Here is an 18,871-nt window from a genome sequence, read left to right as displayed (position 1 = left end):
ACTTGTAATCCCAGCACTTTGGGAGGCAGAGACGGCCAGATCACCTGAGATCAGGAGTTCGAGACTAGCCTGGCCAACATGGTGAAACCCTGTCTCTACTTAAAACAAAAAACAAAAAACAAAAAACAAAAATTTAGCCAGGTATGGTGGCAGGTGCCTGTAATCCCAGCTACTTCGGAGGCTGAGGCAGAAGAATCACTTGAACCTAGTAGGCAGAGGTTGCAGTGAGCTGAGATCACACTATTGCACTCTAGCCTGGGTGACAAGAGCGAGACTCCGTCTTAAAAAAAAAAAAAAAAAAAAAGCAATTATAAATACTGTGCCTTAGGAGACAGGAAAGGCTACTCATTTTAAAGAGAAAAAAATTAACAAATTCCATAACTGAGCACTTCTGGAATTAAATTGTAACTAAAAACTAAATATGAAAAGACAAACAAGAAAATACAGGATGATTATATTGTTAGAGCTGGCACTAACATTTCAATCAAAAAAAGTTAAAAAAAAAAAAAAGGAAAAAGAAACAGCAACCCTATCTTAAGAGTAGGCTCTGACATTTTAAAAAGTCTGCACAGTTATTTTTGCTATGAACCCACTTTCTTATCCAGTAAAGAGATAACACATCCCCTATCTGTCAGGCATTACATTACATCCAAGAGATACAAGAATAAAATGTCATCTGTGCCCTCAAAGAGTTTACAACCAAATATAAAGATAATCTAAGTGTAAATAAATATCAAGAGGTGTAATGTCTCAAGTCTATGTGTATACAATAAGGACAACAGAATTGGAGAGGCTTATGTTGAGTCTTGAAAGACAAATTCTCTGAACTAAAGCTGACAGAATGAGCTGGAGATGATGAAAGTATGTGGCAAGGGCACCTTAAGCTAAGGAAACACGAAATACTTCCACTAGGGGACACAACAAATGATTCCACTAACCTGAAGTTGAGACCCCAACTTTATTCGGAAGTTTCAAATCAAGAGGCAATGGAGAGAGAGTTACTATATTCACTGGGGATGACTAATCCTAACTTTCAAGGGAAATTTGGGTTACTACCACACAATACAGGTGAAGTGGAGTATGTCCGAAATGCAAGAGATCCTCTAGGACATCTCTTAGTATTTCCCATGTACTGAGATTCAAGTCTATGGAAAATTGCAAAGGGTATTGTAGAACTGCAAATAGCAGAACTAATTCAGAAAGAATCTGCTAATAGCCCATACCTTTCAAGAATGAAAGCCTGGGTCACCCCATCAGATAAGGAATCAGGACTGGCTGAGGTACTTACTTAGAGCAAAGGGAATATGGAATGAGTAGTGGAAGAACATATATACCAGCTATGACCACATGACCATTGCAGAAATACAGACTACAATAGTTACAAGTATTTCTTCCTTGATATATATGTGTTTAAATATGTATGTGTGTCTGTGTGTGTGTGTGTGTGTATGTGTGTGTGTGTATTAACCAAATATTTTTTGGTTCATTTGTTTTCTTTCTTATTATCTAACATGTGTTAATAGTTAACTTTATTATTTCAGTATTTAAGTTACAGAACATGAAAGAGGGAATGTAAGTCAGGTAGGAGAAGGATGAACTAATATTATCCTAAAGACAAAGAAAAAGACTTTTTGTGCTCTTCTGGGGAAAGAGTTAAAATGTTTTTAGTTGTCCAGGAATAAATGCCTCATGTTAGGTGTGAAAATCTCCCTGTGACCCAATTTAATCAGAAACATATGGGAAAGGCGGCCACGCACACTGGCTCATGATGTAATCCTAGCACTTTGGGAAGCGGAGGCGAGTGGATCACTTGAGGTCAGGAGTTTGAGACCAGCCTGGCCAATATGGTGAAACCCTGTCTCTACTAATAGAAAACTTAAGCTGGGCATGGTGGTGTGCGCCTATAATCCCAGCTACTCAGGAGGCAGAGGCAGGAGAATCACTTGAACCCAAGAGGTGGAGAATTCAGTGAGCTGAGGTGGTGCCACTGCACTCCAGACTGGGTGACAGAGTGAGACTTCATCTCAAAAAAAAAAAAAAAAAAAAAAAAAGAGAGAGAGAGAGGGACAGAGAGAAAGGGAATTTTGGGAAATGTAGTTCAGCCTAGCCAAGTTGACCTTTTACAAACCCATTGCAAGGAACTTAAAAATACACAAACCCATAATAAACAGAGAGAGGGGGTAATCAGAAGATGAGAATCTTGTCTGTAAACTCTGAAAGACAAAGAACAAATATGAGCGGTAACTTACAGAGGAGGAAGAAGTCACAGTTTAGAGTACTGATGGCAGAAGGGGATAAAATCAAAAGGAGGTGGGCTTGCCCAGAGAACATCGAAGAGGGTCAGGATTCTCAGACACTAGGGGGTGCTAGGGAAGGAAGGGAAGGAAAGGAGTAAAACTTGGGGCTAAAAATATGTAAATCTATATTCAGAACCATCAACCAGCCTTTCCTTAGGCTGAATGTCTCTTAAATCCTTGAATTTGAGAGTCCCCTAGGAGTAATGACAGTTCCTTACCCTATTCACATAAAGCAGAAACGTGACAGGTAACAAGCCCCTCCCATACACACAGAGCTCCCAGTTTGTCAGTGTCTTCCATGCTTAAACATAAATAGACAGCCAAGAATTGCTAGATATCTGAGGAACACGTCCAAAATGAAAGAAAAACTAAAGATAAATAGGATCTGAATTTGGAGAAAATAGAATGCAAAAAGCAGAAAAGAACTTTCAACTCAAATTGTTATCCTCAGAGAGATTCTTAAAGAGACTGAATCTATAAATCAAGAACAATGTGCTATTTATAAAAAAGATCAACACCAAAAGAACCACAGAAAAAAATTTTCCAATTCTCAAAATAAAAGATACAATGAAAGGATTAGAAGTTAAAGTATCTCAGGAAATATAACAAAATGTAAGATAAAAGACACAAAGATAATCCAACAGATCCAAAATCCTGCTAATGAAGAGTTCCAGAAACAGAAAATGAGAGAAAAAAAATTAATGAATAAATAGCACAAACAAATATCCCAGAGTTAAGAGATTCCAATCTCTAGATAGAAAGAGTCCAGCATACTGACTACTACTCAGTACAATTAATAATAAAACTAAATAAGAAAACAAAAAACACTGAAATTTCAGAATACCAGAGATTTTTTAAGTTTGGGAGAGAGCAGGTCACCAAAACAGGAAAAGAATCAGAACGGCATAACACCTACACAAGGTGACAGAACAAAATAGAACAATGATCCTAAAACCTTGAGGAATAATTATCTCCAACATCAAATTCTATATTCAAATTAGCAAGCAAGTGTGAGATTAGAATAAAGACATTGTCAGATACAGGATGACTAAGAAAATTTACCCCTCACCCACACTTCCTTAGCAAGTTACCTGAGCATGCCCTCCAGGAAATAGAGGGACTGAATGGTAACAGGAAGCCATGAGATTCGATAAATAGCGAATCACATTCTGGAGGATCGTCAAGGGGAATGTTGTAGTTAACACCCATATGGCAGAGTGTCGAGGAAGAACAAAAACTTTATTTTTCAGGACAGTTAAATAAATATATAATATCTAAAATGTGTAAGTGTGTAAGTCGTGAAAAGAGCAGCATAATTATTTAGTGCTATGAAGATGGTGACCAAAAGAAACAGCTAAATAACTAAAAGAGGATGCCACTGGAAAAAACATTTGGGGGGCATGGGGATGGGGCAGTGGGTGGCCATTTGGCCCAGTTTTTTTTAAACCATGCATATGAATCACTTTGATAAAAATGTAAACTGTTATCTCTTTAAAGGGCACAGAGAGAGGATTAGCCCTCATCAGAAGGGCTGGTTCTCCTGAGACTACAAGATGATGAGCATGGTAAGTACAGCTAAGGGTTAGAAGTGAGATGTTTTACTGAGCTTGATAGGTAGACTTGATTTCCTGTGAGGCAGGAAGCTAAATTATAAATATAATGCAAAATAAAAATGTTTGCTAACATCGAGAAAGCAGCACTAGAGTAGATGGTCTATGTGAAGTAGTGAAGCTTTGGCAGAGCTATAATGGGCAAAGGTGAAAGAAGGTGACCAGGAACTTGTCAAAGTATATACATCACAATGCTAAGTAAGGATGGAGAGTATATATTTACAGAAGGAAAAAAAGTATGCCACTTTAGGGCTTATGAAGGTTTGGTTCCTTTCTTGGAATTATACTTATTAATTCAAAGTGCTTCAATAATATATCGGATCAAAGTTGTATAAAGTCATTTGCTATGTATTAAATGCAGCAATTATTTGTTCACGTAAGTGATAAGACTATCTTCCACAATGTACAAGAGTCCATGAGAGACCTTATCAACATGTTATCTAGTATTCTAATCAAATTCTAAGTATGAGCAAAGTCCCTCCTAACAAAATTGTGAATGCCTTGAGAATTTTATCCATGACTGACATTTTGGAAGAAGCAACTTTTATTGAACACCTACTGATTGTCAGGTAATGTGCTGGTGCTAAAAAGACAGTCATGCCTAACCTCAAGGAGTTCACCGTCCACAGGAGGAGTGAGATAATTAACTCGACAATTAGAACAGAATTTGATAAATATGGAACATGTTTGTCTTGCTATCCAAAGTATTCTCAATGTCTGACTGCATTAAAGAATCCCGATCTATAATTACTGAAGTGTTGCTCCAGGGCAGGAAAAATAGGAATAAATAAAGCAAAGAATGGCAAGAAGGGAATTCCAGACAAAGAAAAGAGCATGTGTAAAAGCCAGAGGAAAGGGCAAAGGAACTAGGAGGCATTAAAAGGTGTGCAGATAAGAGGACATGGCAAAAGAGTTGAAAGGGTAGGGTGCTTTGTTTTCAGACCAAATTGCTGACCAACAGCCAAGGCCTATCATTTTATTTTCATTCTGGGGGCCAGAAAATATTGAAACCATCTGAAATACAATTTCAACACTACATATAAACGGCAAATATGTATCACTATTTGATTTTTTTTTTTTTTTTTTTTTTTTTTTGCCCTTTTCTGAGACAGGGTCTCACTCTGTCACCCAGGCTGGAATGCAGTGGTGTGATCACAGCTCACTGCAGCCTAGACTTTCTGGGTTCCAGCGATCCTCCCACCTCAGTCCTCCAAGTATCTGGGACCACAGGTGCCTGCTACCATGCCTGGTTAATTTTTTATGTCACTAGGGTTGGCTAATTTTTGTATTTTTGGTAGAGATGCAGATTCACCAAATTGCTCAGGCTGGTCTCAAATTCCTGAGCTCAAGCAATCCACCTGCCTCAGCATCCCAAAGTGCTAGGATTACAGGCATGAGCCACTGCACCTGGCTATTACTGGACTTTCAAATTTTCAAAGTTCAAAGATGTAACAAAATAACAGACTCAAAACCATTTTCATTTATAAAACTAGAGACCTTTTAAGCATTTTTAACAAATATATCAAGAGATACTCATATTAAAAATCTGTATGAAAATAAGCCACCTTTAAATCAATATAATGAAATACTATGATCCTTTTGACATATAAAAGCATATATTTAAAATATAGTAGAAACATTACATAAATTCACTAAATACAATCACATAAAAACGCATGCATTGTACATTGGTCAGATGAAAAGAAAAATAAGCAAATATTTGTTTTAAGTATTTAAAAAGTGTTTATTTGTAAAGTGTGTTATACACTCCCTTTAAAAACCCCTAAAACTAGGTATAAATACCTTAGAAATATAAAAATTTCAAAATTTGATATAAAACTCCAAAATGTAAAAGCCTAAGAGGTATGATGCAGTTATACAAATACTTTTAAAGAAGGTATTTTGTGTATTCTACTATTTGCAGAAACATACTAAAATTAACAAACCATGGGAATTACAAGATATGAAATTCTGGAATTAAAATTCCTTCCTGTTTTGTTTTCATGTGAAATAGCACCTGTTTTCTAAATATGTATAACCAAGGTCCTAAAATTAAAATTCCCAAAGATAAGTAATCACTATAAACAGGAACAATCATAACAAATGGAAATATAAAGAAAACCTATAGCACTCACAGTCCCTTACTAATCCTAGTAAGATAGCTATAGAATGGAAGAAGTCCACAATTCCAATCCTAAAGCCAGTCGAAACGTAGCTGTGACTGATCAGAAGCCTTGATATTATAAAGATTTCAATTCTTCCTCCAAATGGTCAATGGATTCTATGCAATGCTCATCAGAATTCCAGCAGGTTTCTGAAAACTGACAAGCTGATTCTAATAAGAATAATCAAGACAATCTAGAACAGGGGTCAGCAAACTATGGTCTATGTTCCAAACACAGTTAAAAGTGATCTTTTTTACATTCTTGAAGGTTTAAAAAAAAAAAAAAGGCTGTACATGGTGGCTCATGCCTGTAATCCCAACACTTTGGAAGGCCAAGGCGGGCAGATGGCCTGAGCTCAGGAGTTCAAGACCAGCCTGCACAACATAGGGAGATCCACTTCTACAAAAAATAAAGTAGCCAAGCAGGGTGGGACATGCCTGCAGTTCCAGGTACACAGGAGGCTGATGTGGGAGGAATGCTTGAGCCCAGGAGGTCAAAGTTGTAATGAGTTATGATCCTGCTGCTGCATTCCAGCCTGGGCGACAGAGTAAAGACCCTGTCTCCATAAATTTTTTTTTTTAATGTGAAAAAAAAAGGAAAAAGAAAACAAAGAAAGAAAAATATTTAACAGAGACCAAATGTGACCCACAAGGTCTACAAATATTTACCATCTGGCCCTTTATAGAAAGCTTGCCAGGCCGGGCACAATGGCTCACGCCTGTAATCCCAGCACCTTGGGAGGCCAAGGCAGGCGGATCACCTGAGGTCAGGAGTTCAAGACCAGCCTGGCCAAAATGGTGAAACTCCATCTCTACTAAAAATACAAAAATTAGCCAAGCATGGTGGTGCATGCCTGTAATCCCAGCTACTTGGGAGGCTGAGACAGGAGAATCGCTTGAACCTAGGAGGCAGTGGTTGCAGTGAGCGCCACTGTACTCCAGCCTGCGTAACAAAACCAGACTCCATCTCAAGAAAAAGAAAAAAAAAAAAAGAGAAAGAAAGCTTGCCAATCCCTCATCTAGAAGCACAGAATTGGAGGACCTACACTAACAGATAAATTTATTGTAAAGCTACAGTAATTAAAACAATATGACACTAATGCAAAGACAGACAAATAGACCACAGGAATGGAGAGTCCAGAAACAAACACATTTAAACATTGGATTTATGATGAAGTCACTGCAAAGTAGTAGGGATGACTTCTTCAGTAAATGGTGTTCGGGTGAACTGGATAGTTATTTGGAAAATAATAAACATTGATCCCTACCTCACACTATATAAAATCAGTTCTATATAGAGTACTGATTTAAAAATAAAAGGTTAAAGAAATAAAAGACAGAAGAAAAAGTAAATAATAGTTATAGCCTTGGGACTACTTTTCTTTTTTTTGAGTCAGGATCTCACTCTATTGCCTAGGCTGGAGTGCAGTGCACAGTTCACTGCTGCCTTGACCTCCCAGGCTCAAGCAATCCTCCCACCTCAGCCTCCCACATAACTGGGACCACAGGTACATGCCACCAAGTCAGGCTAATTTTTTACTTTTTGTAGAGACAGGGTCTCACTATGTTGCCCAAGCTGGTCTCAAATTCCTAAACTCAAGCAATCCTCCTGCCTCAGTCCCCCAAAGGGCTGGAATTATAGGTGTGGGCCACCATGACCAGCTGACAATATGTTTCTAAGAACAGAAAGAAAATGTGGTGCAGTAATCCACTTAGTTATTAAACAGGATGAACCTTATCTTATCACATATTTTGTGGCAAGAACCTGGACCATCTCAATTTGCTAAGAGTATACGTGACAGAATTATTTCATCTTTTAAGATGTTTGTGTGCCCAAATTTAATGGATGAGAAGAGTTTGTCTTTAACATTTTTTCGCTATCCCTTTATTTTATTTTGTTTTTATTTTTGAGACAGACGCTCACTCCGTCATCCAGGCTGGAGTATAGTGGCGCAGTTCTGCAACCTCTGCCTCCCAGCTTAAGCAATTCTTATGCCTCAACCTCCTGAGTAGCTGGGATTACAGGCGTGAGCAACCACGCTCAGCTAATTTTTGTATTTTTACTAGAGACAGGGTTTTGCCATGTTGGCCTGGCTGGTCTCAAACTCCTGACCTCAAGTGATCCCCTCGCCTAGGCCTCCCAAAGTGCTGAGATTACAGATGTGAGCCACCATGTCTGGCCCTTTTATTCTTAAATTCTGTAAATTATTTGTAAAATTACTTTAAACTTTAAAATAAAAAGGGTCCATTGGACCTAAAAGGTAAATGGTAAAGATTACTTTTCTCGTATACTGAAATCAAACTGTTATACTGCAGAGTTTACTTTTTTTTTGAGACGAAGTCTCACTGTCGCTCCGTCACTCTGTCACCCAGGCTGCAGTGTAGTGACTTGATCTCAGTTCACTGCAACTTCCACCTCTGTATTCATGTGATTCTTGTGCCTCAGCCTCCCGAGTGGCTGGGATTACAAGCGCACACCACCATGCCTGGCTAATTTTTGTATTTTTAGTAGAGGTGGAATTTCACCATGTTGGCCATGCTGGTCTCAGACTCCTGACCTCAAGTGATCTGACCGTGTCCGCCTCCCAAAGTGCTGGGATTACAGGCGTGAGCCACCGCGCCCGGTCTGCAGCATTTACACTCATTAAGAAAATAAAAAGTCCTGCAGTGAGAAATTTCTAATACATATAATGGACAAAGAACTGTCGTGTAGAATATATAAGAACTCCTACAAAATCAGTAAGACATAAAACCCAGTCAAAAAATGGGAAAAAGACTTGAATCAGCATTTCATAAAAGAGGAAATCCAAATGAACAATAATCAAATGAAAAAAGTGAAACCTCATTAGTCATCAGGGAAATGTAAATTAAATCCATTATCATGATACCACTAAACATCCACTAGGATTGCTAAATCCTAAAAGTTTAACAATACCAAGTGTTGATAAGGATGCAAAAAAACTGAAACACTGCTGGTGAGAGTATAAACTGAAACAACCACTTTGGAAAAATGTTTAACAATACCCATTAACGCAGAACATGTATATACTCTATAATCAGGCAATTCCAATCCTTAATAGATATCCAAACAAAATTAAACATACACAAACACATACATCTAAAGGGACATATACAGCATCAAAAGACACACAGCAGCACTTTTCATAATAACCAAAAAATTCCAATGACCATTAATATTAAAATGGAGAAACATATTGTGGTATATTCATACAATTAACTATTGTACAGGAACGGGAATAAACTACTACTACACACAACGTGGATGACTCTCACAATAATACAATGTCAAGTGAAAGATGCCAGACTCACGAGTATGTACGGTATTATTTCACGCATAGAAAGTTCAAAATAGGCAAAACTAATCTATGGCTCAGTATAACAGTTATCTTTGGGGTATTACAAAATAACTGGGGGGGATGAGGGAGATTTCTTGGGCATTAGTGATTCCTACTTCTTGATCTAGTAGTGATACCACGTGTGTCTTTTTTTTTTTTTTTGAGATGGAATCTCACTCTGTCTCCCAGGCTGGAGTGCAGTGGCATGATCTCAGGCAACCTGCGCCTCCCAGGTTCAAGCAATTCTCCTGCCTCAGCCTCCCAAGTAGCTGGGAATACAGGCACGTGTCACCACACTGGCTAATTTTTGTATTTTTTAGTAGAGATGGGGTTTCACCATATTGGCCAGGCTGGTCTCGAACTCCTAACCTCATGATCCGCCCACCTCGACCTCCCAAAGTGCTAGGATTACAGGCGTGAGCCATCACACCTGGCCAATGTGTGTCTTTATTTTGTGAAAATTCACTAAGCTGAACACTTAAAATTGCGTGCTTCTCTGTTACCTTTCAATAAGTTTTATTATATGTGAAAAATAAAAGGTCCTGGAAAACCAACATCCACTGATATGACAGTTTGCTGGAGCAACAGTAGTCTTCTGGAAGACTGAGTGAATCCAATGATACACACAGTGTCAAAACAGCTCCCCTAGATGCTCAACAACGTGACATGCTATTTACATGTCATGCAGTTTTGTTATGTGACTTTTTAGAAATCTCGTTTTTAGAAAGCAGCCTAAATCTGGATTTTGCAAAAGCTCAAAGCCATTTACAGTACTTTATTTGTAACAGCATGTTATCAGTAAATTTGTTTAGCTGTGTTCTGAACTCTTGCTTCTCTACTTAGCTTTGATTATTTAAAAAAAAAAAAAGTGGCTTACCATATCAGTTATATGTTGATAGCAAAATCTGAATTAGGAATAAAGAAAGTTCACAGGTTTCCTTAATAGTATAGATTATTCTTACCTCAGTCTTGTTCACTGACTAACCAGCTTCCCACTGATTTTTTACCTAGTTAGACTGGAGAAAAATAACTATGCCTGGGTAACAGCCCCAAACTATACTCTATAAGGGCTAAGTGAGCAAAAGAAGCAGAGGGGTGACTGAATTGGCAATGACATAAACTAGTGTGGGGAAAGGTTTTCAAAACAAGGTGGATAATGTGAGCAAGATCCAGTTCAAGGATTAAAAAGTCATCCTTATCAAAGCTGCAGATGAAAATGTTGAAGAGCGATATCACATCCCTAAAACAATATAATCATTCACCAAGATTTCAGCAGACTGAAATGATGGTACAAACCTAACTAGAAAAAAATCTAAAAAGAAAGGTAAAGTCTTAGAAAAAGAAACAAGAAAAACAAAAACAAAAAACCGACCACACAAGTTCGGGATAAGAGAGACTTGGCTTAATGAAAGCTAATGTGAAAAAGACCTGGGAAGCTAGATTGATGTTCAGCTCAACAAGAGTCAACACTGTGAGAGTGCTGAAAAAAAAACAAACAAAAAAGCAATTTGTTAAGCTATACAATATAAGCACATTATTTATAATGAAGTTGGTACTAGGCCCATGGTCCTCTGCATCTGAAGTAAGTGTTCATTCTGAAGGAGGCTAACAAACCAAAGGCCCTTCAAAGGACAGTGAGCAGTACAGCAGGAGGAGGTTAGAACCAACGTTAAGATGAAAAGAATCTGAGTTGTGATTGGCAGAGCAAACTGGGTAAGGCAGGGTGAGGGAGACATGAGGGTAACAGTTTTTAAATAACCGTAGTGACACACTGTAGAAGAGGGATAGGATAATTCATTCTGTGTTGCTCCAGAGGCAAATCCAGAATCAACAGATAAAAGTTAAAGAATCACATTTAGGTTCAATGTGAAAAGCAAACTTTCTAGAATCAATGACTTATATGGCAGTGTTCCTTATCACAATGCCAATGTCAAGCATACAACTGCTCATCACAGAAAGTACAATGGACTTAAAGTGGATCAGAAGTCCTTGGATTCTAATCCCAACTCGACCATTTACTAGCTGTGTTATATGAGGCAATGTATTTACAACCTCTTTGAACCTCAGCTTTTCTTATGTATTTATTTACCTCCTGATATTACTAAGAGGAATAAATAAGATACGTGCAAGACCCATTTGTAACAAACTGAAATGGAATACAAATGCGCGTTGCCGTAGACGGATATAATATTAGATAATTGCTAATATCCTCCCAGCACTGAGATTATTAACTTCAGAAGTTATTTTCTTCTGAAGGAAGAAAAAACTTAAAATAGGTCCTAAATTCACACAGCCAAGATTTAGTAGGTAAAGAGAGAAAATATTAACATGACAGAAATCAAGGGAGAAGGAAATGTATGTTTCATGAGGTATTAAGAATGTACTTCTCTGACAGCAAATTAGTCACCAGATCTAAAAGGCAATGCTCATTCCCAGAGATAAGTACGAATTCAAATCAAGATGATAGACGTGCCAAATAAGCACTGACAGTATAGGCTTGGATCACAGCAGTAAACAGTGCTTAAATAGTGCTTTTGCTTTGGGGATCCCCTAGACTCAACTGTACCTGTAATGGGGTTCTACTCACTCAGCTAAATAATCCTGACTGAGCAAGTTACCCAATCCTCTTAGTGCCAGTTTGTTAATGGTAAGTACAGAATAATCTGCGTACTTCACAGGTTGTTGAGAAAACTCCCATGAGATAATAATGTGTGTAAAGTCTCCAGCAAGGCTTCTTGGTACACAGAGGAATTCATGTTAATTGCCCCTTTCTCTTAACTTTGATTATGGAGTTTTTTGTGCCACACTGCTTTCAGAATTATAAACTTGGGGAATAAAAGATATTTTGTTTTCAAATGTTAAAATGAGGTTGAAAAAAAAATGATGATGTAGATCCATTGAGATGGAAATCTAAGCAATATGCAGATTGGTGGAAAAATAAGTTACAAGATAATCTACTCAGTATGATCCCATTTTTGTAACATATATTTTTAAAATGATTCTCTCCAGATGGTAGAATTAGGTGACTTTCACTTTTTCTACACTTTTCTGTAATGTTTGAATTTTGCATAAGGAGTATGCATTTCTACTACAATTCCCAACTGAGAAAAAAACTGATTAAAGTATTTTTCTGGCTGAGTGTGGTGGCTCACCCCTGTAACCCAGCACTTTGGGAGGCCAAGGCAGGCAGGGAGGCGAAGGCAGGAGGATCACTTGAGCCCAGGAGTTTGAGACCAGCCTGGTCAACATAGGAAGAACCCCATCTCTATGAAGCATTTTTTAAAAATTGGCCAGATATGGTGGTGCATGCCTCTGGTCTCAGCCACCTAGGAGGCTGAGGTGGGAGGACTGCTTGAACCCAGGAGGTCGAGGCTGCACTGAGCCATAATTGCATCACTGCACACCAGCCTGGGTGAAAAAGTGAGACCCTGCCTCAAAAAATAATAATTTCCATAGAAAAGTTATCATTTAGGTCAACTTGGGGAGAAAAATCTATTTTTACAAACTTGGAAAAAATGAACTTAAGAGTTTTTAAAAGGTAAAGAGAAAAAACTTACACACCAGCAATTTGTTTTCTTTCTAAATATGTGGTTCTGGCAAAACAGAAGTATCTCCTTAACTGGGGAAAAAACAAAGGATGTAAGCTCCATGGGGGCCGGAATTTTATGTGTTCTGTTATATTCACTGCTCTAAGTACAAGACCAGGAACTTAAATATTTGCTGAATGGATAAAAGTCCTACTTACCTTATGCTAAATTTAATTGCCTCAAGCCAGTAGAATATTGGCTTATTCATCTTTATCTCTAACAACTAACAAATTATCTAACAAACAGTAATTGCTAATTCAATTATTTGTCAAATGAACGAAAAAGCAAAAAAAGATAAAGTTTAATATTATTTTTAAAGCTAGTAAGTCAATACAAAATGATAAGCATTACTCCACAATACTACATTCATTCTGGACTGTAATCTCTACAGACAGGACAAAAGCAGAGACATCAAAGAAATGGGGGCATGTTACCTTTTCTAGATTACATACATGATGTCTAACAAGCAGACAGTATAAGTAGAAAGAGTATAAAAATTGTATAAATGAAGCTTTTTATACCATCGAGAACCAAATAGCCTAAATCAATAACATAGCCAAACCAAAAAAAAAAAGAGAGAAAAAAGCAGACCTACCTTGGGCCTCTTGGACTTTCCAAGTAACTACTTCTAGGAGGATCTGGAAGCAGGCCACCTGATCTCACTGGCATGTCCTTCACTGCAGTGATAGGCTGAGATGGAGCAGCAGAAGACTCCCCAAGTCCTTGATCGGATGAGAATGAACTGTATGGCAAAGCAGACTTGCTCAAAGGAGCTTTTGAATTCACTTGTTCTGATGGACCAGCTGATTGCAATGGAGGATGGTAAGTTGTGGGTGGGGCAGAACCAAAAGACACAGGAGTAGGAAGCAGTGCTGGTCTAGGTTTCTCTGGAACTTGTGAGCTCTGTGAACTGGAGGCTGGTGGAACTGGGGCTGCTGTTAACTGAGGAGGTATCCCTTGTGGAACTCCAGGGGGAGGTATTCCTGGAGGAGGTGTAGCTGAAGACAATGGCGGGAGGGGCATGACAGGTGGAGGTGCTGTTGAAGAGAGAGATGGTGGGGGAAGAACTGGTGGTGGCCCTGCAGAAGAGAGGGAAGGTGGGGGGAGAACTGGAGGTGGCCCTGCAGAAGAGAGAGAAGGAGGCATCCCTGGTGGGGGAACAGAGGTTGGTAGAGAAGGTGGCATAACAGGTGGGGGCATGCCAGGTGGTGGCACTGTAGCAGGAAGTGCAGGGGGCATCACTGGTGGTGGCAATGAAGGAGGCAACACTGGAGGGGGCATTGTAGGTAGAGGTGGAGGCATCTGAGAATATGGAACAAAAGGAGGTGGCATTGACATGTTCCCAATATACTGGTTCTTCATGTTCTGAAATGAATTGACTTTCTCCTGGAGATAACTCTGAGTGGCTTTCATATGTCCCTGCCATGTTTTCCACTGCTTCTCATACTCCTGAAGCTGATCTTTATGAGGATAGGAATGGAGTTGTTCCTCCCATAGCTGAAACTCTCGCTCCCATTCTTGGTAAAGATGTTGAAACTGTTGCTGCTGCATCTCATAATGCCGCAGCTGCATATCTACAGACATGGTCTACAAATAAAAGGATAAAAACTATTTCAAAACATTCATATTAAGAGAATTAATCACAGGTTAAAATTTTAATGAATCAAGGGCATTTGACACTTTAGGAAATTAGAACACTAAAGACTGGGAGGCTAAGAATAAGTTTGTCAAGTTCTTTGAGTGATGATCATTTCTTCTTTCTTCTTTTGGCTTAGACAACTTACCACAGAGTTGGAAAAACCAACCAAACAATAAAGCAAATACCTACCCTAGCAATAAGTATTTTTCAAGTTTTTAATATGGATAATTTTAAGAACTTGAAAAATGATCTGTATTATAGATATACAGACACAACATTATACCTCAAAGATACAAGACAAACAAGTACCTAAGTCACTGTATCTTTTATGGTATATTTCCTTAGGTTTTTTGTGATGGCTGTTTTTGGCCTTTTTGCTTATCTGTTACTGTAGTAGTTTATAGGCAAAACACAGGTTAACCTGTAGCTATATGGTTAAAATCCCCAGCTCTTAAGACCCTTAGCAATAGTAAGCTAACATCTGGCCTGGGTTGACATGATCAGGAAACTCTACTCTAACCCATCCCTCCACAGTCCCCCAGGTAATGTGGCAGATAACTACCTGGGCACCCCTTGGGAAACAATTAATTGTCAACAGTTGATATCTTTTGTTTTTCACACTTAAATCTTTCAAGAATAACAAATCATTTCAATGTCTTGGGGCAACTTCCTATTTGTGGACTACGGAAGCACTTGCCTGTATATGCGGTGGGGGCTGTATAATCTGCTGGTACTGTTGTAGAATCTGCTGTAACTGAGTGTGCTTCTGCATTATTCCCTGATACTGGAAACCGACTCGATGTTGCTGGTGCTGCTGCCAGTGTGCTGCTGCAGCCTGCAACTGCTTTAACCTGGCATCTTCTTCTGGGTCCTCAGACTAAAGATAAAAGAGGACACATCTTTATGTAAGTCATAAAACAGCAACCAAAAATATTTTATAAATGTATTACAAAGTCCAGAATCCCTACAACTCAGAAACATCTAACTGTCAAACACAGTTATCTTTAGTTCTTTTTTGGATTGAGAACAGTTATTCTATCTTTACATAAAACACATAGCTCTATGTATACTATTATGGATACTAATACAAAGGAGTTTATAAATTCCATAGTCTTCACTAGAATAATAACCTTATTATTCCTAAATATGACAACATTTTTCCTAGTAGAAAGTGGTACCAGGCCGGGCGCCACACCTCACACCTATAATCCCAGAACTTTGGGAGGCCAAGGTGGGTGGATCACTTGAAGTCAGTAGTCCAAGACCAGCCTGGCCAATATGGTAAAACTCCGTCTCAACTAAAAGTACAAAAATTAGCCAGGTGTGGTGGCGGGCACCTGTAATCTCACCTACTTGGGAGGCTGAGGCAGGAGAATCACTTGAACCTGGGAGGCGGAGGTTGCAGTGAGCCAAAATCGCACCACTGCACTCCAGCCTTGGCAACAGAGTGAGATTCCATAAGAAAGAAAAGAAAGAAAAGAAAAAAAGGAAAGAAAGAAAAGAAAGAAAATAAAAGAAAAGAAGAGAAAAGAAAGAGAAGAGAAGAAAAAAGAAAAGGGGTCCCAAGTACTTGGAAGGCTGAGGCAGGAGGATCACTTAAGCCTGGGAGGCTGAAGCTGCAGTGAGCTGAGATCACAGCACTGCACGCCAGCCTGGGCGACAGAGTGAGACCCTGTCTCAAAAAACAAAAACAAGTGATCCTTAAGTTATAGATCTTTTCACTCTATGAGAAATCCCTTTCTTTTTTTGTCACTTTTCACTGATGGACTACAATATAACCATTATGGTTTGATAAACCCTTCATATAAGGCTCTTGGGAGAACAATGACCTTTGGACCAATATAAGAACCTCCCATGTGCCAGTCACTATGCTGAGTGACAAGGAGTGACATTATCACATTTAATGCCTCAATGTGATAGCTACTATTGAATACACCCATTTTGCAGAGAAGTAAATTGAAGCACGGAATGGTTAACAGGTTTGCCCAGTCACCACCGGCAAGTAGCAGTACCTGAATTATAGCCTAGGTAGCTGGACTAAAAGCTCAAGCACTCAACTATTGCCCTATACTGTCACTATGAACATATGCTGGCATCTTCTTTTAGTGCTTAGAGGTACTCAATTCAGAAGAGTATCTAATTCTTCACTCAAACTAGGAAAAATTTCCTTTTCTAAACCTGACACAACAGGCCAGGCGCAGTGGCTCATGCCTGTAACCCCAGCACTTTGGGAGGCCAAAGCAGGCAGATCACTTGAGGTCAGGAGTTCGAAACCAGCCTGGCCAACACAGTGAAACCCCGTCTCTACTAAAAAATACAAAAATTAGCTGGTCGTTGTGGTGCGCGCCTGTCATCCCAGCTACTCAAGAGGCTGAGGCAGGAGAATTGCCCGAACCTGGGAGGCAGAAGTTGCAGTAAGCCAAGATCACACCACTACACTCCAGCCTGGTCAACAGACATCTGATTATTTCAAATGCAACTTTCTAGGTACTTTAAAAAACAGGGCCGGGCGCAGTGGCTCAGGGCCAGATGCGGTGGCTCAAGCCTGTAATCCCAGCACTTTGGGAGGCCGATCGAGACCATCCTGGCTAACACGATGAAACCCCGTCTCTACTAAAAAATACAAAAAACTAGCCGGGCGAGGTGGCGGCGCCTGTAGTCCCAGCTACTTGGGAGGCTGAGGCAGGAGAATGGCATGAACCCGGGAGGCGGAGCTTGCAGTGAGCTGAGATCCGGCCACTGCACTCCAGCCTGGGCGACAGAGTGAGACTCCGTCTAAAAAAAAAAAAAAACCAAAATATATATCCATTTATGATAAAAGTATACATAAATGAATCAGAAAAAAGCTAAATAATTTAATAAACACTAAACAATTAATTATATGGTTACCTGGGGTTCCTCAGGTGGGAGAGGAGGTGGCACTTCCTCATTTGGAGGTGGCAATGGGGGCTCCTCAGAAGAAGGAGATTCTGGAACTTGACTGGTGGCAGGTACTGTAACTTCTTCTTTTACCGGCTCTGGTGTATCCTTTGCTACCACAGGACCCTTTTTGTGTCCTGGCAAATGAACTTTTGTCCTCTGTTGCAAACTGAGCAAGTGCTGTCGATACCAATACTGCTGCTGTTCCTACAACAGAAACAATTTTTGAGAATTCTGGTTGACAATCATGTATCTCTGCAACTTGGTGCTGACAAGGAGCTATCTTTATGTCTGTGTTCATGTGTCTATATGTAAGAAAAGGCAAAGCTAGACTGAGGAAGACAAATAAGTTAACAAGACCTTAAACACAGGCTACAGAAAATTTTCAGTTCCTCCCGCAAATTTATACATTTAAATTAAGCCATAGATACTCATTCAACATGCTTTTGTACTCTTAATAAACACATGCTTTTGGAACTTGATAAATGATCAGGGTAAATCCCTTCAGTATTCACAGCTACTTATTTTTAACCTGGCTTTGGTTTGTTCAGATTTATTGACGGGGTCTTGTAATTAATGAATAGAACCGATCTTCTCTGCCTTCTCTCTTTCTCCTCCAGCGCTCCTCCCTCTTTTCTTTCTTCTTCTTTTTTTTAAGACTGCATCTCGCTCTCTCACCCAGGATGGAGTACAATGGCCTGAACATGGCTCACTGAAGCCTCAACCTCCCAGGCTGAAGCAATCCTCCCTCCTCAGCCTCCTGAGCAGCTGTGTTCATAAGCATGCACCATCACATCCAGCTAATCTTTTTATGTTTTATAGACACGAGGTCTTACAGTGTTGCCCAGGCTGGTCTCGAACTCCTGGGCTCAAACAATCCTCTCACCTCAGCCTCCCAAAGTGCTAGAATTACAGGTGTGAACCACTGCATCCAGTCTCTTCCCTATTTTAAACACCTGTAGTAGCATTAGTCTACCCATACCCAGATGTACGCACATGTAAGAGAATATGCTGTGTTTTATTTATTTATTTTTTTTGAGATGGAGTCTTGCTCTATCACCCAGGCTGGAGTGCAGTGGTGTGATCTCGTCTCACTGCAACCTCCACCTCCCAGGTTCAAGCGATTCTCCTGCCTCAGCTTCCCGAGTAGCTGGGATTACAGGCACCCGCCACCACACCTAGCTAAATTTTTATATTTTTAGTAGAGATAGGGTTTCACTATGTTGGCCAGGCTGGTCTCAAACTCCTTATCTCAGGTGATCCACCAGCCTTGGCCTCCCAAAGTGCTGGGATTACAGG

At 39.5% G+C, this 18,871-nt stretch overlaps 1 protein-coding gene across 4 annotated transcripts in view; it reads right to left on the bottom strand.

Annotated features, from left to right (window-relative positions):
• Positions 1-18,871, bottom strand: part of YLPM1 (YLP motif containing 1) — a 73,087-nt gene that overhangs the window by 39,949 nt on the left and 14,267 nt on the right. For all 4 annotated transcript variants that reach the window (XR_012091005.1, XM_007987280.3, XM_007987284.3 and 1 more), the window contains exons 2-4: positions 17,543-17,779; positions 15,351-15,530; positions 13,610-14,601 (exon numbers count right to left, since the gene is read on the bottom strand). Coding sequence is in view for 3 of the 4 variants with exons in the window: in XM_007987280.3 (XP_007985471.3) it covers positions 13,610-14,601; positions 15,351-15,530; positions 17,543-17,779 (1,409 nt within the window). In the remaining variant the exon portion in view is untranslated. The remainder of the gene's footprint in view (positions 1-13,609; positions 14,602-15,350; positions 15,531-17,542; positions 17,780-18,871) is intronic.

Source organism: Chlorocebus sabaeus, chromosome 24, assembly GCF_047675955.1.
Source record: "Chlorocebus sabaeus isolate Y175 chromosome 24, mChlSab1.0.hap1, whole genome shotgun sequence".
Lineage (NCBI taxonomy): Eukaryota > Metazoa > Chordata > Mammalia > Primates > Cercopithecidae > Chlorocebus > Chlorocebus sabaeus.
This window is presented reverse-complemented; position numbering and strand designations above follow the sequence as displayed.